The following is an 18,997-nucleotide window of genomic DNA, read 5'->3' as shown; positions in this document are numbered from 1 at the left end:
AAAACTTAAAATAAAAATTAAAATAAAAAAAATAAAGTCCCAGATGCCCCACTTATTATCCAGGTCTCTGATAATGGCCTGGGAAACCAGTGAGGACAGCCCAATGCCTTGGCCCCAGTGCTCATTGGAGAGACCCAGAAGAATCTCACAGCTATGTACTAGTCCAGTCCAGCTCTGGGCATTTTCTATATATATATATATATAATATATATAATATATTATTATATATTATAAATATATAATAATATAATATATAACATATAATTTATTATATATAATTTATTATATATATTATATAAAATATATATAATTATATATATATAATTTTTAAAAGAATATCAGTTCTTCCAATCCATAAACATTGAATATCTCTTTCCCTCTTTTTTTCTCTCTCTCTCACTCTCTCTCTTATTTTTTTTTTTTGAAATCTGTTTTGTGGTGTGAGAATTTACCACATGATTAAGAAATTATTTAGGATGCCTGAATCCCATATAGGAGTGCCTGGGCTTAAGGTTCAGTCCTTTTTCATATTTGGGCTTCCCTCTAATGTACAGTGTGTGAAGCAATGGTGATGGATTAAGTAGTGGGTTTCTGTCACCCCCACAGAACTCTGTACTGAGTTGTCAGCTACTGGATATGGCCTAGCCAGAACTGTAATTTTTTGTGTGTAAGTATTTTCTCCTCAGTTAAGCTTGCTAATAAATATTTATCTTATATATTTTTGTAAGTGGATTTACAAATTTTTCTTTTCATTTTGTACATTTCAATGTATAGAATAACTGAATTCTATTATTCCAGCATTGATGTTTGTATCCTTTAACTTTGCTGAATTCATTAATAGTAACAATAGCTTTTAGTAGAATCTTTAGAGTCTCCAAGAAATGAGATTGGCTATAAACAGATTTATGTATGTATGTATTTATACATTTATTTTTCTTTTATATAATTTTAGTTCTTCTTTTACTTTTATTGCCATTTTATGATACAGTGACATAGGCTCCTGGCACTTCCCTTTTTCCCTCATCCTCACTGAGTTCCCCTATGTTATCACTATAGTATAGTTCTTTATGAACAGTCATATATCCATCATTGTTAGCATAGACAGTGGCAGAGTCCAGCATCCTATTGTCAAGATATAGTCAACAGTTTTATTGGGAGTCCATCTTTAGTCTAGAAATAGAGATGCAGAGTGCATTGTATCCTCACATCTGGATATGATAGTCTCCATTACACAGTTACTATACATCCCATTCAATGAAAAGCCACAATATAAAATCAGCAACAGGAAGAAAAGTAGAAATTTACAATGCCATGAAGTTAAATGGCATGTTACTAGATATGACAGTCTCCATTACACAGTTACTGTATATTCCCTTAAATGAAAAGCAAAAACACAAAATCAGTAACAGGAAGAAAAAAGAAATTAAAAATGCCATGAAGTTGAGTAATATGCTACTGAATGACTAATGCGTCACTGAAGAAATGGAAAAGATAATCAAGAACTTTCTTGAAGAAAATGATGCTACTATATGATCTATGAGTCAGTGAAGAATTTAATGAGAAAAAAAAAAAGGTTTTTGAAGAGATGGAACAAAAAAACCCACAAAAATCCATGAGACAAAGTTTCTGCTGATCTTTGTTGGTGAGATATGTCTTACGGGGGCAACAAGTAGATGGGTTTTGTTGTTTTTATAATCCAGTCTACTGATCTATGATGTTTGATTGATGAGTTTAAGCCATTTACATTCAGAGTTAATATGAATGGGTGCTTCTATGGTCCTTTCGTTTTAGGAATGGGTTGTTCATTGATTCAGTTTTCAGTTATTTTACTGGGATGTTCTTTGCATTTGCCTTTGGTTTTGGTGGGCACTATTCCTTTCCTCTGTGAAGAGAACATCTTAAAGTATCATTTATAGGGCAGGTTTGGAAGAGGCATATTTTTTGACTTTTACTTACTGTGCAAGAATTTTATTTCGCTTCCAAAGACAAAGGAAAGCTTTTCAGGACAGAGAGGCAAAGGCTGTGTGACAGGAATGCACATGCACTGAGCTGGGAATGAACTTATTTCTGACTCAGTGAACTGCAACAATGTGGCATCCTAGATACTCACAGGTACCCCTCAGACCTGAGGGCCAGCAGTTCAAGAACTCTAATTGTGGGGAGTGGGGTGCTAAAGCCACTCCTGGGATTAGGAGGGGCCATTGCAAGATGGTAGCTGGGTCAGGGCCAGGAGACAGGGTTGGTCTCGCCATCAGGTAAACAGGAAGTCACAAGGATAGGCTAATGCCCCCGCTGTGATTATGCCATTGCTACTGGCCTATCACATAGCGCCAAGTGGACCCATGGGGAAAAGTGATTGGTGGAGAATGATATAAAAGTAGTCAGTACAAGCTAGGCAGGGGACGATGGACAGACGGATGACAGGACTATGGCAGACGATGGACAGACAGATAGACAAAGATGGAAGAGAAAGACTGGGAGGTGGGAAGAAGGGTGGCAGAAAGGAGACGGGGAAGGTACAGGAAGAAATATGGGAAGAAGGGGGTGGAAAGAGGATGGAGAAGGGGTGGAGGAAAGGTAAGACCAATGGGGACAGGAGCAGCGTAGATAAGGATTTAAACGCAGCCAATTTTGGCAATTAGGGGTCTGGTTGCAGTTCCAGCTTTCCCGGACCCTCAAGAGCATGCCTTGTTGTTTTAGTATCATCTCTGCTGGGCAGTGGTGACATTTAGTAGTGGCAGATCAAGAGCCATTTTAGTCAGAATCAAGATGGCAGAATAGGGTAAGGACACATTTAAACAGACAGAAAAACATTTAATCAGGATAAAACAGAGAGGAAATATATCAGGAAACAGAAAAGGACAGAACAGCAGCAGAGGGGTACCTGGAGACTGACAGACACAGGAAAGCAGCGGACATAACAGTGTGGTGTTGCAGTGACTGATACTACAGCGGCATTCAGTTAACAGCAATCTGAACTCCACCAGTAGCCGGAACTCCACCAGCAACCAGTAGGGGAGGGACTTTCACTGGATGCTTGGGAGGTGAACCCAAACAAAGAACCATCCGCCCTGCTGGTCTGTTTGATTTGACCAGGAGCAGAGACAGAGCAGAAAATCCACGATGGACAATGTGAAAAAAGGCTGGATTTCAGAGCACAGTCAGCCTGCTAGAGCTGAATTGGGAGCCATTTTGCGTAATGAAGCAAAGGCAAAGGACTAGGCGTACACTGAGCTGGGAGTGAACTCATTTCTGACTTAGTGAACTGCATCAACTTGACATTCTACAGGTCCCACCCAAAACAGGTCTGGGTAGCACTCAGACCTGACGGCCAGCAGATAAAGAACTGAAGTATTGGTACGTCAGGCGCCATTTTGCACACTGTGGCAATAGCTTTAGGACTGCAGGGACAACAGTGAACTGCACATGTGCTGAGCTCATGAGAACTCACTGAGTTCCATGGATTTCACTTTTTCCACAGGAAAATAATACCGACTGTGGCATCATACCGGTTGAGATAGGTCCGTGTGGCACCTAGACCTAACGTCCAACAGGTTCTGACAAGGTCAGCGCCACCAACAACCTAATTATATAGGACACCTGGTGTCTCTCTAATCCTGGGACCTGCTCCAACTGGAAGTGGGAGAAAGGTTGCAGGGACAAAGGTGCAGCCTCAGCACGGTATCACAGGAGATGGAGATCGGTGAGCTAGGAACTGAGGCTGTGGGGACCACGGTGGAAATCTGACATAAGAACCCAGACCTAGAACTTAATGGAGGTTGTAGCACAATTGGCTGCAAGCATAGAGCCATGTACCAATGGGAATAAGTAAAATTGAGCTGTAGACCTGTGGATGACGCAGCTTAGAGAACTGCTCCAAGGAGAAGATTCTGCTGACAAGAAGTACAATGATCAAGAGCAAAAGAGGAGACAAAGGCACAATAAATATTACTGAAAACTCCCCTGCAAAGGAACAAAACCCTATGTCAACCTCAGAGTTAACTGAGGAAGACATCGAGAAAATGAGGGACACTGAATCCATAAGACTCATTTTAAAGATTCTGATAAAAAATGAGAAGCTCATGCAAGAGTTCAAAGAATTTAAGGAAGCAATAAAGTAAATCAAGGCTGATATATCAGAAATTAAGAACACAGTAGAGCAAATTAAAAGTATGGTGGAGAGTCTCCAAAATAGAATGAAGCAAGCAGAAGAATCTCAAAATTGGAAGATATTTCTTGTTATTAGGGGGAAGCAAACAAAGAGCTGGAAGCAGAGCTGGATCAGGCTAAAACAAGTGTTCAAGAATTAAGAGACACTATCAAGAGGCCTAATATAAAAGTTATGGGAATCCCAGAAGGTGCAGAAAGAGAGACTAGTGTTATACATATATTTAATGAAGTAATAAAGGAAAATTTTTCTAATCTGGAGAAAGAATTGGGAAATAAGATCCAGGAGGGACACAGAACTCCCAACAGGCTTGATCAAAAGCAATCTTCACCAAGACACATGATTATCAAACTCTCTTCAATTGAACATAAGGAAAAGATCCTTAAATGTGCACGTGAAAAACATCAATTGACATATAACCAATGCCAATTAAGCTCACAGGAGATCTCTCACAGGAAACTCTACAGGCAAGAAGAGAATGGAGGGACATATTCCAGATTCTAAAAGAAACAAAACTCTCAGCTTAGGATAATATATCCAGCAAAGCTTTCTTTTTTTCTTTGAAAATGAAATAAAATTGTTCCACAATAAAGAAAAGTTAAAACAATTTGCCTCTTCCAAACCTGCCCTATAAATGATACTTCAAGATGTTCTCTTGACAGAGAAGAGGAATGGCACCTACCAAAATACCAAAGGCAAATGTGAAGAACACCCCAGTAAAATGCCAACAGAAGAATAAACCAATGAACAACCCATTCCTAAAATCACAGGACCAAATTACCACCCATACATATTAAACTCTGAGTGGAAATTGCTTATGCTCAATCAAACATCATAGATTAGTAGACTGGATTAAAAAACAAAACCCATCTGTTTATTGTCTGGAGGAGACACATTTCACCAACAAAAATCAGCGGAAAGTATATCGCATGTGTTTTGTTGCTTTCTGATGGTTTCATCTCTTCAAAACATTTTCTTCTGATTAAATCCTTCAGTGACTCGTAGATCATACAGTAGCATCATTTTCTTCAAGAACGTTTTTGATTTTCATTTCTTCAGCTACCCATTGGTGATTTAATAGCATGTTATTTAACTTCATGGTATTGTTAATTTCTTTTTTCTCCCTGATGCTGATTTTGTTTCGTGGCTCTTCATTTAAGGGGATGTATAGTAGCTGTGTAATGGAGACTGTCATATCTAGTAACATGTCATTTAACTGCATGACATTGTAAATTTCTATTTTTCTTTCTGTTGTTAATTTTGTATATGACTTTTTATTTGAGGGGATGTACAGTAGCTGTGAAATGGAGACTAACATTTAGATGTGAGGATACAATTTAATATGCATTTCTGGTTCCAGACAAAGATGGACTTGCAATGAAACTGTTTACTATATCTTGACAATAGGATTTTGGACTCTCTGCCATTGTTCATGCCCACAATAATGGATATATGACTGAGTATGAAGAACTATATGTTAGTAATGATATAGAGGAAATAGCGGGGAGGGGAGGGATTTAGGGATGAGATAAGGGAATATGGAACTGTATCATAAAATGATAATAATAATAATCAATTCGGCCCGGCAGCGTGGTGTAGTGGTTAAAGTCCTCGTCTTCAACGCCCTGGAATCCCATATGATTGCCGGTTCTAAGCCCAGCAACTCCACTTCCCATCCAGCTCCCTGCTTGTGGCCTGGGAAAGCAGTCAAGGACATCCCAAAGCCTTGGGACCCTGTACCAGCATGGGATACCCGGAAGAAGTTCTTGGATCCTGGCTTTGGATCGGCATAGCCTCGGCCATTGCACTCACATGGGGAGTGAATCATCAGAAGGAAGATCTTCCTCTCTGCCTCTCCTCCTCTCTATACAACTGCCTTTCTGATAAAATAAATCTAATAATAATTATAATAATAATAATTTGTATATTAAAAAAACCATTTTATACAGTGTGTCAAAGGCTTTAAGTCTTCAGAGACAACACTGAGCTGTCCAAGTGCTGAGGTAGGGGAGACTTCACTGAGCTCTAGGCTGTTGAATTTATCTGGACAATAAGCTGCTTGACTCTCTGCATGGTTCTTGCCCGCAATGAAAGAATCATGACTGGTTGTGAACTGTAGTACTGTAACAATATGGAGGAATTCAATATGGGGGAAGGATTTAGGGATGGGGTTGGGGGAACCCCAGAGCCTATGAAACTGTGCCACAAAATGGAATTAAAAAAAAAAAAAAGACTGCAGGGACAATAGGACAACAGTGAGCTGTGCATGTGCTGACACAGAAGCAAACTCACTGATCTCAAGGCATTGCACTGGTCCTACAGAGAATATAATGCTGAGTTTGGTAATGTACAGGTCTAAATAGTTTCATTTAGCCTTCAAACACAATGGCCAACATGTTCCGGCAAGATCAACATCACCAACAACATAGAATACCCGGTGTCTCCCTGATAATGGGAACTGCTCTAACAGGAAGTAGGAGAAAATTTGTACACAAAACGGTACAGCCTCAGCACATTATTACAGGAGGTGAGAGCTGAGCCAGGAGCTGGGGCTACAGAGACAATGGTAGAAGTCTAACATAAGAACTCAGACCAGGAATTCTCTTTATAGAGTGACACAAGTGACTACAAAGAGCTGTGTACCAACTGCAATAAATAAAATCGAACTGTAGATGGGTGGGTGCCAGACCTTAGACACCTACCCCAAGGAGTAGAATCTGATAGCCAGAGGTACAATTACCAAGAGCAAAAGAAGAGACAGAGGCACAATGACTACTACTGAAAACTCCCCTGCAAAGGAGCAAAAGCCTTTGCCAACTTCGGAGTTAACTGAGGAAGACATCAAGAAAATTCAGGATACAGAATTCAAAACACTTGTTATAAAGCTTCTTATCAACAACAAGAAACACGTAATACAGGAATTCAAGGAATTTAAGTAATATGTCACACAAGAAATAAATCAAATGAAAGCTGATTTATCAGAAATGAAGAATAGAGTGGAGTAAATTAAAAGTAGAGTGGAGAGTCTCCAAAATAGAATGAAGAATCTCAAAATTGGAAGATATTTCCTATACCCAGGGGAAAACAAACAAAAAGCTCGAAGCAGAGCTGGATCAAGCTAAAACAAGTGTTCAAGAATTAAGAGACACTATTAAGAGGCCGAATATAAGACTTATGGCAATCCCAGAAGTTGCAGAAAGAGAAGTTGGGTTAAAAATGTATTTAATGAAATAGTAAGTGGAAATTTTCCTAATCTAGAGAAAGAATTGGGAAACAACATCCAGAAGGGGCACAGAACTCCCAACAGTGTTTAGCAAAAGCAATCTTCAACATGACACATGATAAACAAGCTCTCCTTTAAGAATTGTTTTTAAGAAAAAGTTTCTTAAATGTGCATGTGAAAAATATCAATTGACATAAAAAAGAATGCCAATTAAACTCACAGGAGAACTCTTACAGGAAACAATACAGGCCAGAAGAGAATGTAGCAATATATTCCAGCTTCTAAAAATTTTTATTTGGTAATTTTTTATTTATTTCCTTTTAAAATCAGATTCTCTTATTCTCATATTCCTCTACCTCCCTTTATTTTTTTGTTTGTGTTTTTATTGTTTACTCAGCTGTACTAGCTGGAACCTCTCTGATTGTTGAATGAAACTGGCAAGCATAAGTGTCTTCATAAAGTCCCTGATTTTTTGGGAAGAAAATTGAGTTTGGGGATATTGGGTATTGGGTTTGTTGTGGGTTTTTAATGTTATATCACTGTGAATTTTTTATACAGTGCTTCTTTATTTTGAAGTAGTTTAATTCTATTCTTAGTTTGTGGAGTAAAATATTTTTTTTATTAATGAAGCGATTGAACTTTGCTCCATGTTTTTTAATAGCAATTAAAATGATCATGCAGTTTTGTTCTTTTGCATGTTAATGTAGAATATTGCATTTTAGAACAAGTAAGCCTTATTTCTGAAATACAAGGATTGTTCAACATATGAAACGTAAAATGCAATAAGTGTTAAATAATTTTAATGTGCTAATATTTTCTTGAACTTTTTTTCTTTGATTGTATCATTGACATTAGTGTCTAATATTCCGTGGTTATAGCTTCTTATGTTTTCTTCAGCAACACGATAATGGTAATTTTGTAAATTGAGTTTAGAAAAATTTCTTTCTTTTTTATTGCTTTGAAGAGTTTGAGGAAGACCAAGGCTAGTTTTTCTGAAAATGTTTGATATTCCTTCAATGAATCCATCTGATCTTGGACTTTTCTTTTGGGGAGGTTTTAATTACTGATTCAATAACTTTGCTAGCTATAGGTTGACACAGGCTTTCTGTTTCTTCATGATTCACTGGTGATACATTCTGTGTGTCCAGAAATTTGCCTACCTAGGATATCCACATTTGTCATAATATTGCTCTCTTACAATCCTTTTAACAATGTACTCTAGTTCACATTTTAGTTAGTAATGTCTTCTCTCTGTTTCCTTGTCAGACATAGCTAAAGATCTTGACATTCATGATGTTTTCAAGGATTCGAGACTTGATTTTGTTTACCTATTGTTTCTTTTACTGTGTGTTTTGATTGCTAATGGCATGGGTTAATACAGTTTTCTTCAAATTGGTATAGATAGTTTGGTGTCACTTTGACTGGACTAAGAAATGCTCAGGTAAAGAAGATTCTTCGGTGCACTGATGTCTCCAGAATGCATAAACACAACAATTTCCAAAATAAATCTCCTCAAAATAACTAGTTTTCTACAAAGAACACTAATATAGCAATCTTACTTTTAAAATATGCATGCATAATTGTATGTGGAAATTCATGCAGCAAGATTTTAAATGTGATTTTTATCCAGTTGTAAGCTTACACTTTTGTTATATGTTCTTCATTCTGTTTAGCAATATGTAATGATTTTTCCCAGCCTTTGTTTGCCTAGTAAACAGAAATAAAACGAAAATGTTACTATAGGACTATGAATTGTATTTATTTCCTGAAAACAGAAAAATTAAAATAAATCCTTTTACCCAGTTCAGAGCCTTGTGCAGAGAATTATATATTTTTGTGCCAGAAATAGCAAATCGTTTGTGAAAGTTGACATAGCATTATAGGTGAAAATTTTATCACAGAGTTTAAATTTTTTGAAATTTTTTCTGCAATTTTTCTTCAAGAAGCATTTTCCAGGTAAATAATTATGGATGTGACTGTAAATTTGAATAAAACGCTATCATCACAGTATTCTGAAATTAAGGGAAAAGCTGAAAACAAACAAAAGTTCTGAGAATGAAAAAGTGAAAAATGGATAAATAAATGATCAGAGACCATATGGTAAATGATGTGAAAAAGTGAAATATGAACCCCATCTATAGGCAACTACCTAGGTTGCCCTGCACCTAAGCAAATGTCACACTGCTGGGAGAAAAGCATTCAGTATCTGGTGGGCATTCTGGAGATGGTTAATGCCAAATTTATGTTAACTATACCAGTATGCCAGCATAGTTACCCATTCTGCTTTTTATTTTCTTTAAGATTTATTCATTTTTTTTAATTAGAAAGTCAGATCCACAGTGAAAAGGGGATATAGAGAGAAAGATCTGTCATCCACTGGTTCACTCCCCAAGTGACCGTGAAGGCCAGAGCTAAGCTGATCCAAAGCCAGGAGCCAGGAGACTGCTCCAGTTCTCCCACGAGGGTGCAGGATCCTAAGGCCTTGGGCCTTCTCAAGCCACAAGCAGGGAGCTGGATGGGAAGTGGAGCAGCCGGGACACAAACCAGTGCCCACATGGGATCCTGGTACATGCAAGGTGAGAACTTCAGCTACTAGGCTACCATACCATGCCCTTAAAAAAAAAAAAAGAAATCTTTTTAAAAATATGTGCAAAAAATCTGCACAGCGCAGCTTGGTAGAAGGCAAGGGATGCCAGGTAAGGATATACCAACTCATCCCCAGGCCATACGCCACCACAGGGTTAGGGAGTTGCAGATTGCCCAGGGAAGGGGATCTAGGTATATATTGGAGTATCGTCTACTGAGGGTATGTTTGAAAGGGATAGGTTGACTTCTGAGGGTTTCCACAGATTGGGCCACTGCCTTTGCAGTGTGGTGAGGGAGCTGCACTGGGTGATTTAGAAGGGGGATCCTGGAGGGCATGTCTGGATCAGACCAAGTCACCTGCCCACATGGGAGACCTGAGCTGGGCTAAGTAGCATTGCCCACTGCCCATTGGTGCATGTGAAAGTTCCTGCTGAGGGACATGCCTTGCTTGGCAAGGTGTCAGTACCTGCCTGCCGGTGTTGGAGCAGAAGGCAGGTTACGTCAGGCTGGGCCACAGCATCCACGAGAATGTGAAAGCTGTACATATGGGAAGATTCTGTAAGGAACTTCTGGGCTCGGCTCTATGGGTCTGCAACACCAGCTGGTTTGTGCAAGAGCTGGGTGTGGTCACAAGCCGAGCAAGATAGACAACAGAACTCACTTGACACTTGCTAAAGCCAAGGCTTGGAGGAGGCCAGGCTGGGCCTGGCTGCAGTACCCACTGACACATACAGAGGTCAGAACTGAAGTCAGACCATGCCAAGCAGGGTCATAGCACCTGCTGGCACAAGTGAGATCCTGGGGATGGAAGTGGGTCTAGTAGGGGAACTTAGGGAACTCCCATGCTAGGCCACAGCTTAAGCTAGGGAGCACAATAGCCTTAACTGGGGCCCACCAGGCAAGGCAAGGCTGCAATACTTTGAGCAAATCTGTGGACCAGGTTTGGGCCAAGCCACAGCACCTTCTGGCATGTGTGAAAGCCAGATGGAGTGTGAGCCATGAGAGACTGGACTAGGCTGCAACAACTTCTGGTAAAAAACAGTGATTGAGGGTGGATCGTGCCAGGCTGGTTAAAGCACCACTGGCATGGGAAAGATGGGGGCAAAGAATAGGCTTGGTAGAATGGGCTTGGTAGGGGTACTTGGTTAGGGATTCCTTTGCTAGGCTTCAGCTCTTGCTGGTGAACTTGAGAGCCAGGACTGGTGCAGATTCTGGTGGGCAAAGCTGCAGAATCGATTGGTATACATATGGGTTGGGTCTGAGGGCATGCCAGACTGGACTAGGCCCCAGCACTTGCTGACATTTGCAAGAGCCAGAATGGGTGTGGCACTGTTTGGGCTTGACTGCAACACCCACTGGTACACATAAGAGCTGGGTCTGGGGGTGGGCCAGGCTGGGCTAGGTTATAGCACCTACAAGGTAGAGCCAGAATGGGTGTGGGCCAGTCCAGGTAGGGTGCAGAACCTGCTGATGAGTGCTAAGACTGAGGTGGGCCATGTCAGGCTGAGCAGCAACACCACCAGCATGTTTAAGAGCTGGGGCTGAGAGTAGACCTGATAGGGGAACTTCAGGGACTCCTCTGGTAGGCCACTGCTTCCTCTGATGAGAATGAAAACTGGGAATGGGTCAGTCAGGGGCAGTGTTGTAGCAAGCTTCAGCCAGCATGTGGCCTGGGCCTGGGACTGAGCCAGCCTGGGCTAGGCTGCCTTACATTTTGGCTCATGCAAGAGCCAAAATGGGTGCAGGCTGGGCAGGATAGGCAGTAGTACCCACTAGCTAGTGCCAGAACTGGGTGTGTATCATTGTCAGGCTGGGTTGGATCTAAGGCTGAAAGTGGGCCTGGTAGGGGAACTGTGGGCACTCTTGTGCTAGGCTGTAGCTCTTTCTGGTGAACACAAAAGCCTGGGCTGGGACAGGCCAGGCTGGACAAGGTGGTGGTACCCATTGGCATACTTGTGGGCCAGATCTGGGGGTGCGGCAGGCTGTGCTAAGACGCAACATGAGAGCTGGATGGGTTATGAAACAGGATGGGCTAAGCCACAGCACATACCAACATGTACAAAAACCGGGGCTGGGGTGTGCCCCGGGGGGTTATTGAGGGTCATCCCAACTAGGCCTTGGCACCCATTGATATGCATGAATACCAGGTCTGTGACAGGCTGGACTGGGCTGGACAAAGGCATCCATCAGTTCACTTGTGAGATGAGGCTGGGACAGAACTGACAAGGCAGCTGCATCTACCAGTATGTGAGTTGATAGGCGCAAGACTCAATTCTGAGGATTCCTTTTGTGAGGTTTCTTGAGGAACTCTCCAACTAGATCCCTGGGTTTAGACTCCAGCCACAGGGAAATTCACAAAGTATGTGGTCTGGTCTTGGAGTGCATGTGACAGGACTGGGCCTTCTCAGTGGCTGACGCTTGTGCAGTAGACAACATGCCCAAATGCACATTAAGGACATGGTAACCAGCTCATCTAGGCTAGCAGAGGACATTGAGTGCCTTGTCAGAAAATGAAAAACAAAACAAGTTGGGCAACTTTCCTGGCCAAGTTTTAAATCATCATGTTCCTGGGCCTGTGGATGTGCTAAGGTATACTTTGTCAAACAGTAGACCTTAGAAACATTTACTCAACCTTAGTGCAATGAAATTGGCAATGTCAAAACTACCAAAACCACTCAAGTAACATCCTTGAAACATTCTTCCTCACATTGGAGTCTCTAAGGCATCATCAACTGATTGTCCTCTATACATGGGTGCTGATGTAGTTTCATGGCAAGGAATGGCCTCTTTCCTCTTACACCCAGCAGACAAAAGAGAAAAAAAAACAAAAAGAAGAAGAATTAAAACATCTGTTCTATCCACCTTCATCTATACCTCGACTCTCCCTGCTCTAATCAGAAACCCACATGGGCATGCCTCCTTCTCAGCTATGTAAGCAATATTAAAAATAAAATTAAGGTGGAGCGCAGTAGCCTAGTGGCTAAAATTTTCGTCTTGCATGCACTGGGGTCCTATATTGACATTATTTCCTATCTTATCTGTTCCACTTCCCATCCCACTCCTTACCCGTGGCCTGAGAAAGTAGTCGAGGACGGTCCAAAGCCCTGGGACCCTGCACCTGTGTAGGAGACCCAGAGGAGGTTCATGGCTCCTGGCTTCAACTTAGCTCAGCTGCGACCGTTGCGGCCACTTGGGGAGTGAACAGTGAATGGAAGATCTTGCTGTCTGTATTTCCTTCTCTCTGTACATCTGACTTTTCAATTAAGAAAAATAAATCTTAAAAATAATACTAAAAATAAAATTTAAGTTTAAAATTTAAAAAGCATAGACAAGAAAATTTCTGATATTCATTTATTATTAAATAAAATTCTGATTCATTCTAAAGATGTAAAGCATATTTGGTATCTTATATATAAGAAATTTAAATAAACTATAACATGAAATAATATATATATATATGTTATACATTTCTTCAAAGATACTGGTCAGCATATTAAAACCAGAAATAAGAACAGAGTTACAAGTAGTTTTAAATTTCCTAACTTCTAATCAGAAATTGCTAATAATCTATAACACATTTGTTATTTTTAACATGTACAAAAATTAGAATAATATATACCACCTAGCAGTAATAAAATATGTGTCTGCAATGATGTTTGCTCAGGAAACCATACTTTACAGAAGCAATGATTTATATACTTAAATATTCAAAGCAATTTTCCTTTGAGAAAAAATTAGAAACACATATCAACCCATTAAAATCAGGGGAAAGATGAAGGTGAACTCTCTCATGGCACACATATGGCTTAGACCACAAGAGTGACAATTTTATGCACAGATACAAGTGAGCTTTAATCCTTTTTGCCTATGAATGTCATTTGTTTTAATTTTTAAGATTTTTATTGGAAAGGCAGATAAACAGAAAGAGATACAGAAAGAAAGATCTTCCATCCTCTGAATCATTCCCCAAATGGTGGCTGGAGCTAAGCCAACCCAAAGCCAGGAGCCAGAAACTTCCTCTGGGCCTCCCAACTGGGTGCAGGATCCAAGGTCTTTGGCCATCCTCAACTGCTTTCCCAGGCCACAAGCAGGAGCTGGAAGAGAAGTAGAGAATCTGAGACATGAATGGGCACCCATATAAAATCCTGGCACATGCAAGATGAGGATTTAGCCACTAGGCTATCACACTGGACCCCAATTTGATTTAATTTTAACATGAGCACATTATTGGAATAACAATCAAAACCTTTTTAAAATTGCAAAATGAAAAATGTGGTATGATCCCCATAGCATTATTCTGACCAAATGTGCGATAAATCATTTCTGTACACATGAGTATCTTCTTTTAAAACAAGGCACTTACAAAATTAAATATAAAAATCCACAAGCCTAACAAGTTAATTACAACTTCAAAATATGGATTTAATAAGTGAGCAGGAAAATATATATTCTCTTATACCATTGGCATAAACTTTACAGAAAAAAAAGGACATGGGAACAGACGGCAAGGGATACAAGACAATGATGCGTGTCTCTGGATGTCAGAAAAATTCAGCTACAAATGTGTTCTTCATAAACTTAAATTTACTGGGGGGCTGCCAGAACCAATTTAATCATGTTAAGGGCCTGGACTATACAAAATACAGCTCACCCATTAAATCAGACATTAAAAATAACACAATTATAAAACCTATATTAATTTGGAAAGATAAGACCAACCAGATATGGAGAGCATATTCCAAAATAAAGCTTGATTCTATACCACATTTTTGGAGGTATTTGTTGTTTATGGATATGTTGGAAATAGTTCAAAGGCATTTTACTTGTTAAAGAGTGGGGTTGAATCATTATTTCCTTATCAATATGTATTTTAGTATCTTTATTCTGAGAATGTATAATATGTGTTAAAAATATTCAGAATTAAAAACAAAAGATAGTCCATTGCTCTAACAAGATAATGAAAGAGTACAAAACGTGATTGTCATACAAAGTCCAGATATTGTCCAATGTCCAGTTCTCTTATTATTTGTGTGCAAACTATGAAGTTTATGTAAACTTTCACTCTCTCAGTGGATGACTGCTTACTAATAACAAATGACAACCTTCCATATCATTGAACCTTTCAGTTCTACTTTTAAGACAGCTTGCTCAGGAAATTATCCTGAATGTAAGCAAAGTGCATATACTATAATACTACTGGCAAGTTTTATATATGTAAGAAAACCTGAAAGAACCCAGGTGTTCATAATGAGGAAATAGTTAAAGAAAAAAATAAGTGTCTCCATCTTCAAGTCTATCTAAAGGCAATACAGATATGCACACATATCCATCTTACTAACTAGTCCACCAATAAAAAGCAACATTGAAATGACACAGAAATATTTTAGAAGAATATTTAATGACATGAAAGGAAGTTCAAGAATATCTATATATCTATACCTATATTATATATTTATGTATGAAAAAGCAGATATTGAAACAGTATATACATTAAATTCACATTATATCACATGAAAAATACAGGGTAGGCACACATGAAAATGTTTAAGAAGAATACAGGATATAACTAGGGTTGATTACGGGTGACATTAATTTTCTTCTGTTAACTTGTCTGCTTTGTGATACTTTTATCCTGCAATAAAGCTGGGTTATTTTTCTGACAGCGAGAAAACACACAGGAAGTGGGCACAGGGGAAATGGGTGAATTAACAGTGTTCAAGTCCAGCAAAACGACCAAGAACAGTGGCATACCATTTGTAGCCCATCAAGCCGGCCACGATACACACGCACACACGAATGCACGCGAGCAAACGTGCACCCACACCCACACACAGACACACACATCAATTACAGTGAGCAGAAGACTATGCAGGGGGATGGGCATACTCTTTTGACTAGCTGCGCTGGCTGGCACAAGTGCAAATCCGCACAATGCTTATGAAGGGGGCCTTTTGGCAACACACGGGAAGTCTGTAAAACGTCTCTATGTGGATTCTGCAAGTCCACGGTTAGGGAGACCATCCAGGACGCTAGCAAAGATTTGGCTTGACAAGGAAGGATTCACTCATCAGAGCACGCAGTGTTGGCGTCAAACACAGGGAAAGAACTAGGCACCACCTGAATGTCCAACAATGCGGGGATGATTACAGACATGATAAGGTCCATGAAAACACTGGAGCACTCTGCAGGCACCGAAGATGACGTTTTGTAAGCCTGTTGAACAACATGGAGGGAAGTTTATGGGCTGATTTCTGTTTGGTTTTAATTGCTGAAAAAGCAGGTTAAGAAACACCACATAATATGAACCACTGTACAACAGGATGCTAAAAGGGAAGGTGGGGGGTGAAGAAGAGAGCAAAGCTAGTGGGGAGAGGGCCTGGGAAAACATCACAGAAAAAAAAGTGGTGAGAGTGGTTGTCTCTGGGGAGTAGGATCAGGGAGGGGGGAGCAAATGCTCTCTTGGTTTTCCCTCATCTGATTTCCTTCTTCCGGTATGTCTACCATGACATCGTTATCACCTGTGCAGTAAACAAAGAGAGAAAGAAAACATCTTTAAACCACAAGGAGAAGAGGCAGCGTTTGACCTATGCAATGGCACACATCAGTAAGATAATTCACAAGGTTCTTGGTGGGGGTGAAGGGAAGAGGAGGAGGAAGAGCAAAGGAGAGAGACAGGAGAGGAGGGAGAGGGGGAGCGAGAGAGAGAATGAGAGAGAGGTAAAGGGAGGAAGGGGAAGCCATGGGGAGGTAGAGGGAGAGAGGGAACTGGAAGAGCAGAAGGGGATTGAGGGAGGAAGGGAGGGAGAGAGAGAGAGAGAAAGAGAGAGAGAGAGAGACCTGCACTCCCAATACAATACACTGCTGGTGGGTTAGGCTGAGGGGGGTGGGACGGGGAGTGGGTTGGCTGGGGAGGTGCGGGGAGGCTGTAAACCGGGTGGAAGCCAAGATTTGGCTCTGCTGGCTGGATGCTCCTGGATGTGTTCATCGCAAGGTGGCCTCCTCATCGGTGTCTTCCTCGAAATCCTTGACGTCAGCACTGGTAGACTGCCTGGCCCAGGCTCCCCTTTCAGCCTCTCGCTCCTTATGGGACTTGAATCTGCCCACGAAGATTTTGCGGTAATTGAGGAACATGCCATTCATCGCATCTATGGCCCTCTCGGCCGACTCCTGCTTCTGGAAGTGCACGAACCCATAGCCCTTGGGCCCCTTTTCGTCGCAGGCCACTTTGCAGGACAGGATGTTGCCAAAGGCTGAGAAGATGTTGTACAGCGCCTTGTTGTCGATGGTCTTGCCCAGGTTCTTGATGAAGACGTTGCCCACCCCGCTTTTGCGGAGCGAGGGGTCCCTCTGGGACCACATGATGCGGACCGGCCTGCCCTTGATCACATCGAAATTGAGGGTCTCGAGGGCCCGCTTTGCGTCCACCGGTTGCTGGTAGTTGACATACGCGTAGCCCAGGGAGCGGCGGGTGATCTTGTCCCTGCAGATGCGGATGGAGAGGATGGGCCCGGCTGGGCTGAACTTCTCGTACAGCATTGCCTCAGTCACTTCGGGGTGCAGGTCGCCCACGTACAGCGAGGCCATGGGAAAGTCTGGGTTCCCCTCGGAACCCCCGCCCGGCTCGGCGCTCGCCTCTGCATCCACCACAGCGGCCGCCGCAGCCGCCGCCGCCGCCACGGCCGCCGCCACCTCCTCGTCCGCATCCGCATCCGCCTCCCCCAGGGGGGGCGCCGCAGCCTCCGCTGCTGCGGCGGCGGCTTCGGCCGCGCTGGCCTCCGCCGCCGCCGCCACCCGGGCGGCCTCCGCCTCCTCCTCCGCCAGGGCGGCCGCCGCCTCCGCCAGGGTGGCCGCCGCCTCCTCTACTGAGGCCTCAGCCTCCACCTCAGCCTCCACCTCGGCTTCCGCCTCCGCCACGGAGGCCTCCGCCACCGCCTCTGCCACGGTCGCCGCCGCAGCCTCCGCTGCCGCCGCCGCCGCCGCCGCTGCCGCCGCCGCCGCCACCGCCGCCGCCACTGTCGCCGCTGTCGCCACGATCGCCGGTGCCGCCGGGCCGCTGCCGCGACCTCCCTTCCCGCGAGCTGGGGTGGCCGGGGAGGAGGCGGGGAGGCGGGGGAGGGCACGAGGGCCGGTGGGTGCCGGGCCCGGGCCGGGGGCGCGAGCGGGGGCTGGGGCTGGGGCCGCGCCGAGCCGGCCGAGCTGGCGAGTCCTAGTCACCTGGGATGGCGAGCCCGGCCAGGAGCGCGCCGGTGCAGTCGCCGCAGCCCGCAGCCTGCAGCCTGCTGCTGGTGCGGCCGCTCGGTCGTGGGCTAGCGTGCGGGGCGCGGGCGGGCGCGTGTGGTGGGGGGCGGGGGGTGTTGGCGTCTGTGGTCCGGGCAGCTGGGAAGGCTTCTGTCTCTTTGGTTCCCCCTGTGGCTGCTGCGGGGCTGCGGGGCTGCGGGCGGTGGGAGGGGGCGGGAGCCGGGAACGCGAGGCCGCGGGTGGGGGTGAACTGGGGGTGGCGGTGGGCGTGCTCAGCCTCCCAGGTCGCCGGCACGGTTATGGAAAGGACGCCAGGGAAAGGACTCCGTTGTGGATGCGGGGAATATGGGGTCCACCGGCCGGAGGTGGTGGGGACAGGGGAAGGGGGCGGGGGTGGGGGGGACATCCTGTCCCCCCGTGGCCCCATAATGGAATGTCTCGATGATTCCATCAAGTGCCTTGCGAGCCGCTGTGCAGTGGCCTTGAGAATAAGATTGCCTGGCCTAGACAAAAAGCCAAGCATCATAGTTTGGGAACATTGGGGGGGGGGGGTTCCTGCCAGGTGGCACACTTCCCAACAGCACCAGCACCACAGTCACCCACCAGCACCAGCACCACCCAGCAAGGAACTCCCAGTCTGAGGCTCCCAAGCTTCCCACCCATTTTCTGAAGGAGTGGGGGGGAGGAAGAGGAGAGAAGAGAAAGAGAGACACAAGGGACAGAGAGAGAAGAGCGAGAAGAGAGAGAAGAGAGAGGGAGAAAGAGAGAGAGGAGAGAAAGGC

The 18,997-nt window shown here is 43.4% G+C and overlaps 2 protein-coding genes across 2 annotated transcripts; one reads left to right on the top strand and one right to left on the bottom strand.

The window, feature by feature from the left end:
• Positions 1-16,768: 16,768 nt before the first annotated feature.
• PABPC1L2B (poly(A) binding protein cytoplasmic 1 like 2B) lies at positions 16,769-17,690 on the bottom strand. Its single transcript, XM_040999622.1, has one exon. It carries the CDS (start codon positions 17,559-17,561, stop codon positions 16,959-16,961), a length of 603 nt encoding a protein of 200 aa, XP_040855556.1. The 5' UTR covers positions 17,562-17,690; the 3' UTR covers positions 16,769-16,958.
• Positions 17,560-18,187, top strand: LOC121169152 (glycine, alanine and asparagine-rich protein-like). Its single transcript, XM_040999598.1, has 2 exons — positions 17,560-17,955; positions 18,056-18,187. The coding sequence occupies exons 1-2, from the start codon at positions 17,560-17,562 to the stop codon at positions 18,185-18,187; spliced, it is 528 nt and encodes a 175-aa protein (XP_040855532.1).
• The last annotated feature ends 810 nt before the right edge of the window (positions 18,188-18,997 follow it).

This window comes from Ochotona curzoniae, unplaced genomic scaffold (genome assembly GCF_017591425.1).
Source record: "Ochotona curzoniae isolate NIBS_2020 unplaced genomic scaffold, NIBS_Ocur_1.0 scaffold_1852, whole genome shotgun sequence".
Taxonomy (NCBI): domain Eukaryota; kingdom Metazoa; phylum Chordata; class Mammalia; order Lagomorpha; family Ochotonidae; genus Ochotona; species Ochotona curzoniae.
Note: the sequence above shows the minus strand (reverse complement) of the source record. Positions and strands in the feature narration are given on the sequence as shown.

Coding starts and splice junctions, on each gene's coding strand:
- LOC121169152 (XM_040999598.1), top strand. CDS start 17,560: ATGGGAAAGTCTGGGTTCCCCTCGGAACCCCCGCCCGGCTCGGCGCTC. Junction 17,956..18,055: donor CCGCTGCCGCCGCCGCCGCC/GCCGCTGCCGCC, acceptor CCTTCCCGCGAG/CTGGGGTGGCCGGGGAGGAG.
- PABPC1L2B (XM_040999622.1), bottom strand. CDS start 17,561: ATGGCCTCGCTGTACGTGGGCGACCTGCACCCCGAAGTGACTGAGGCA.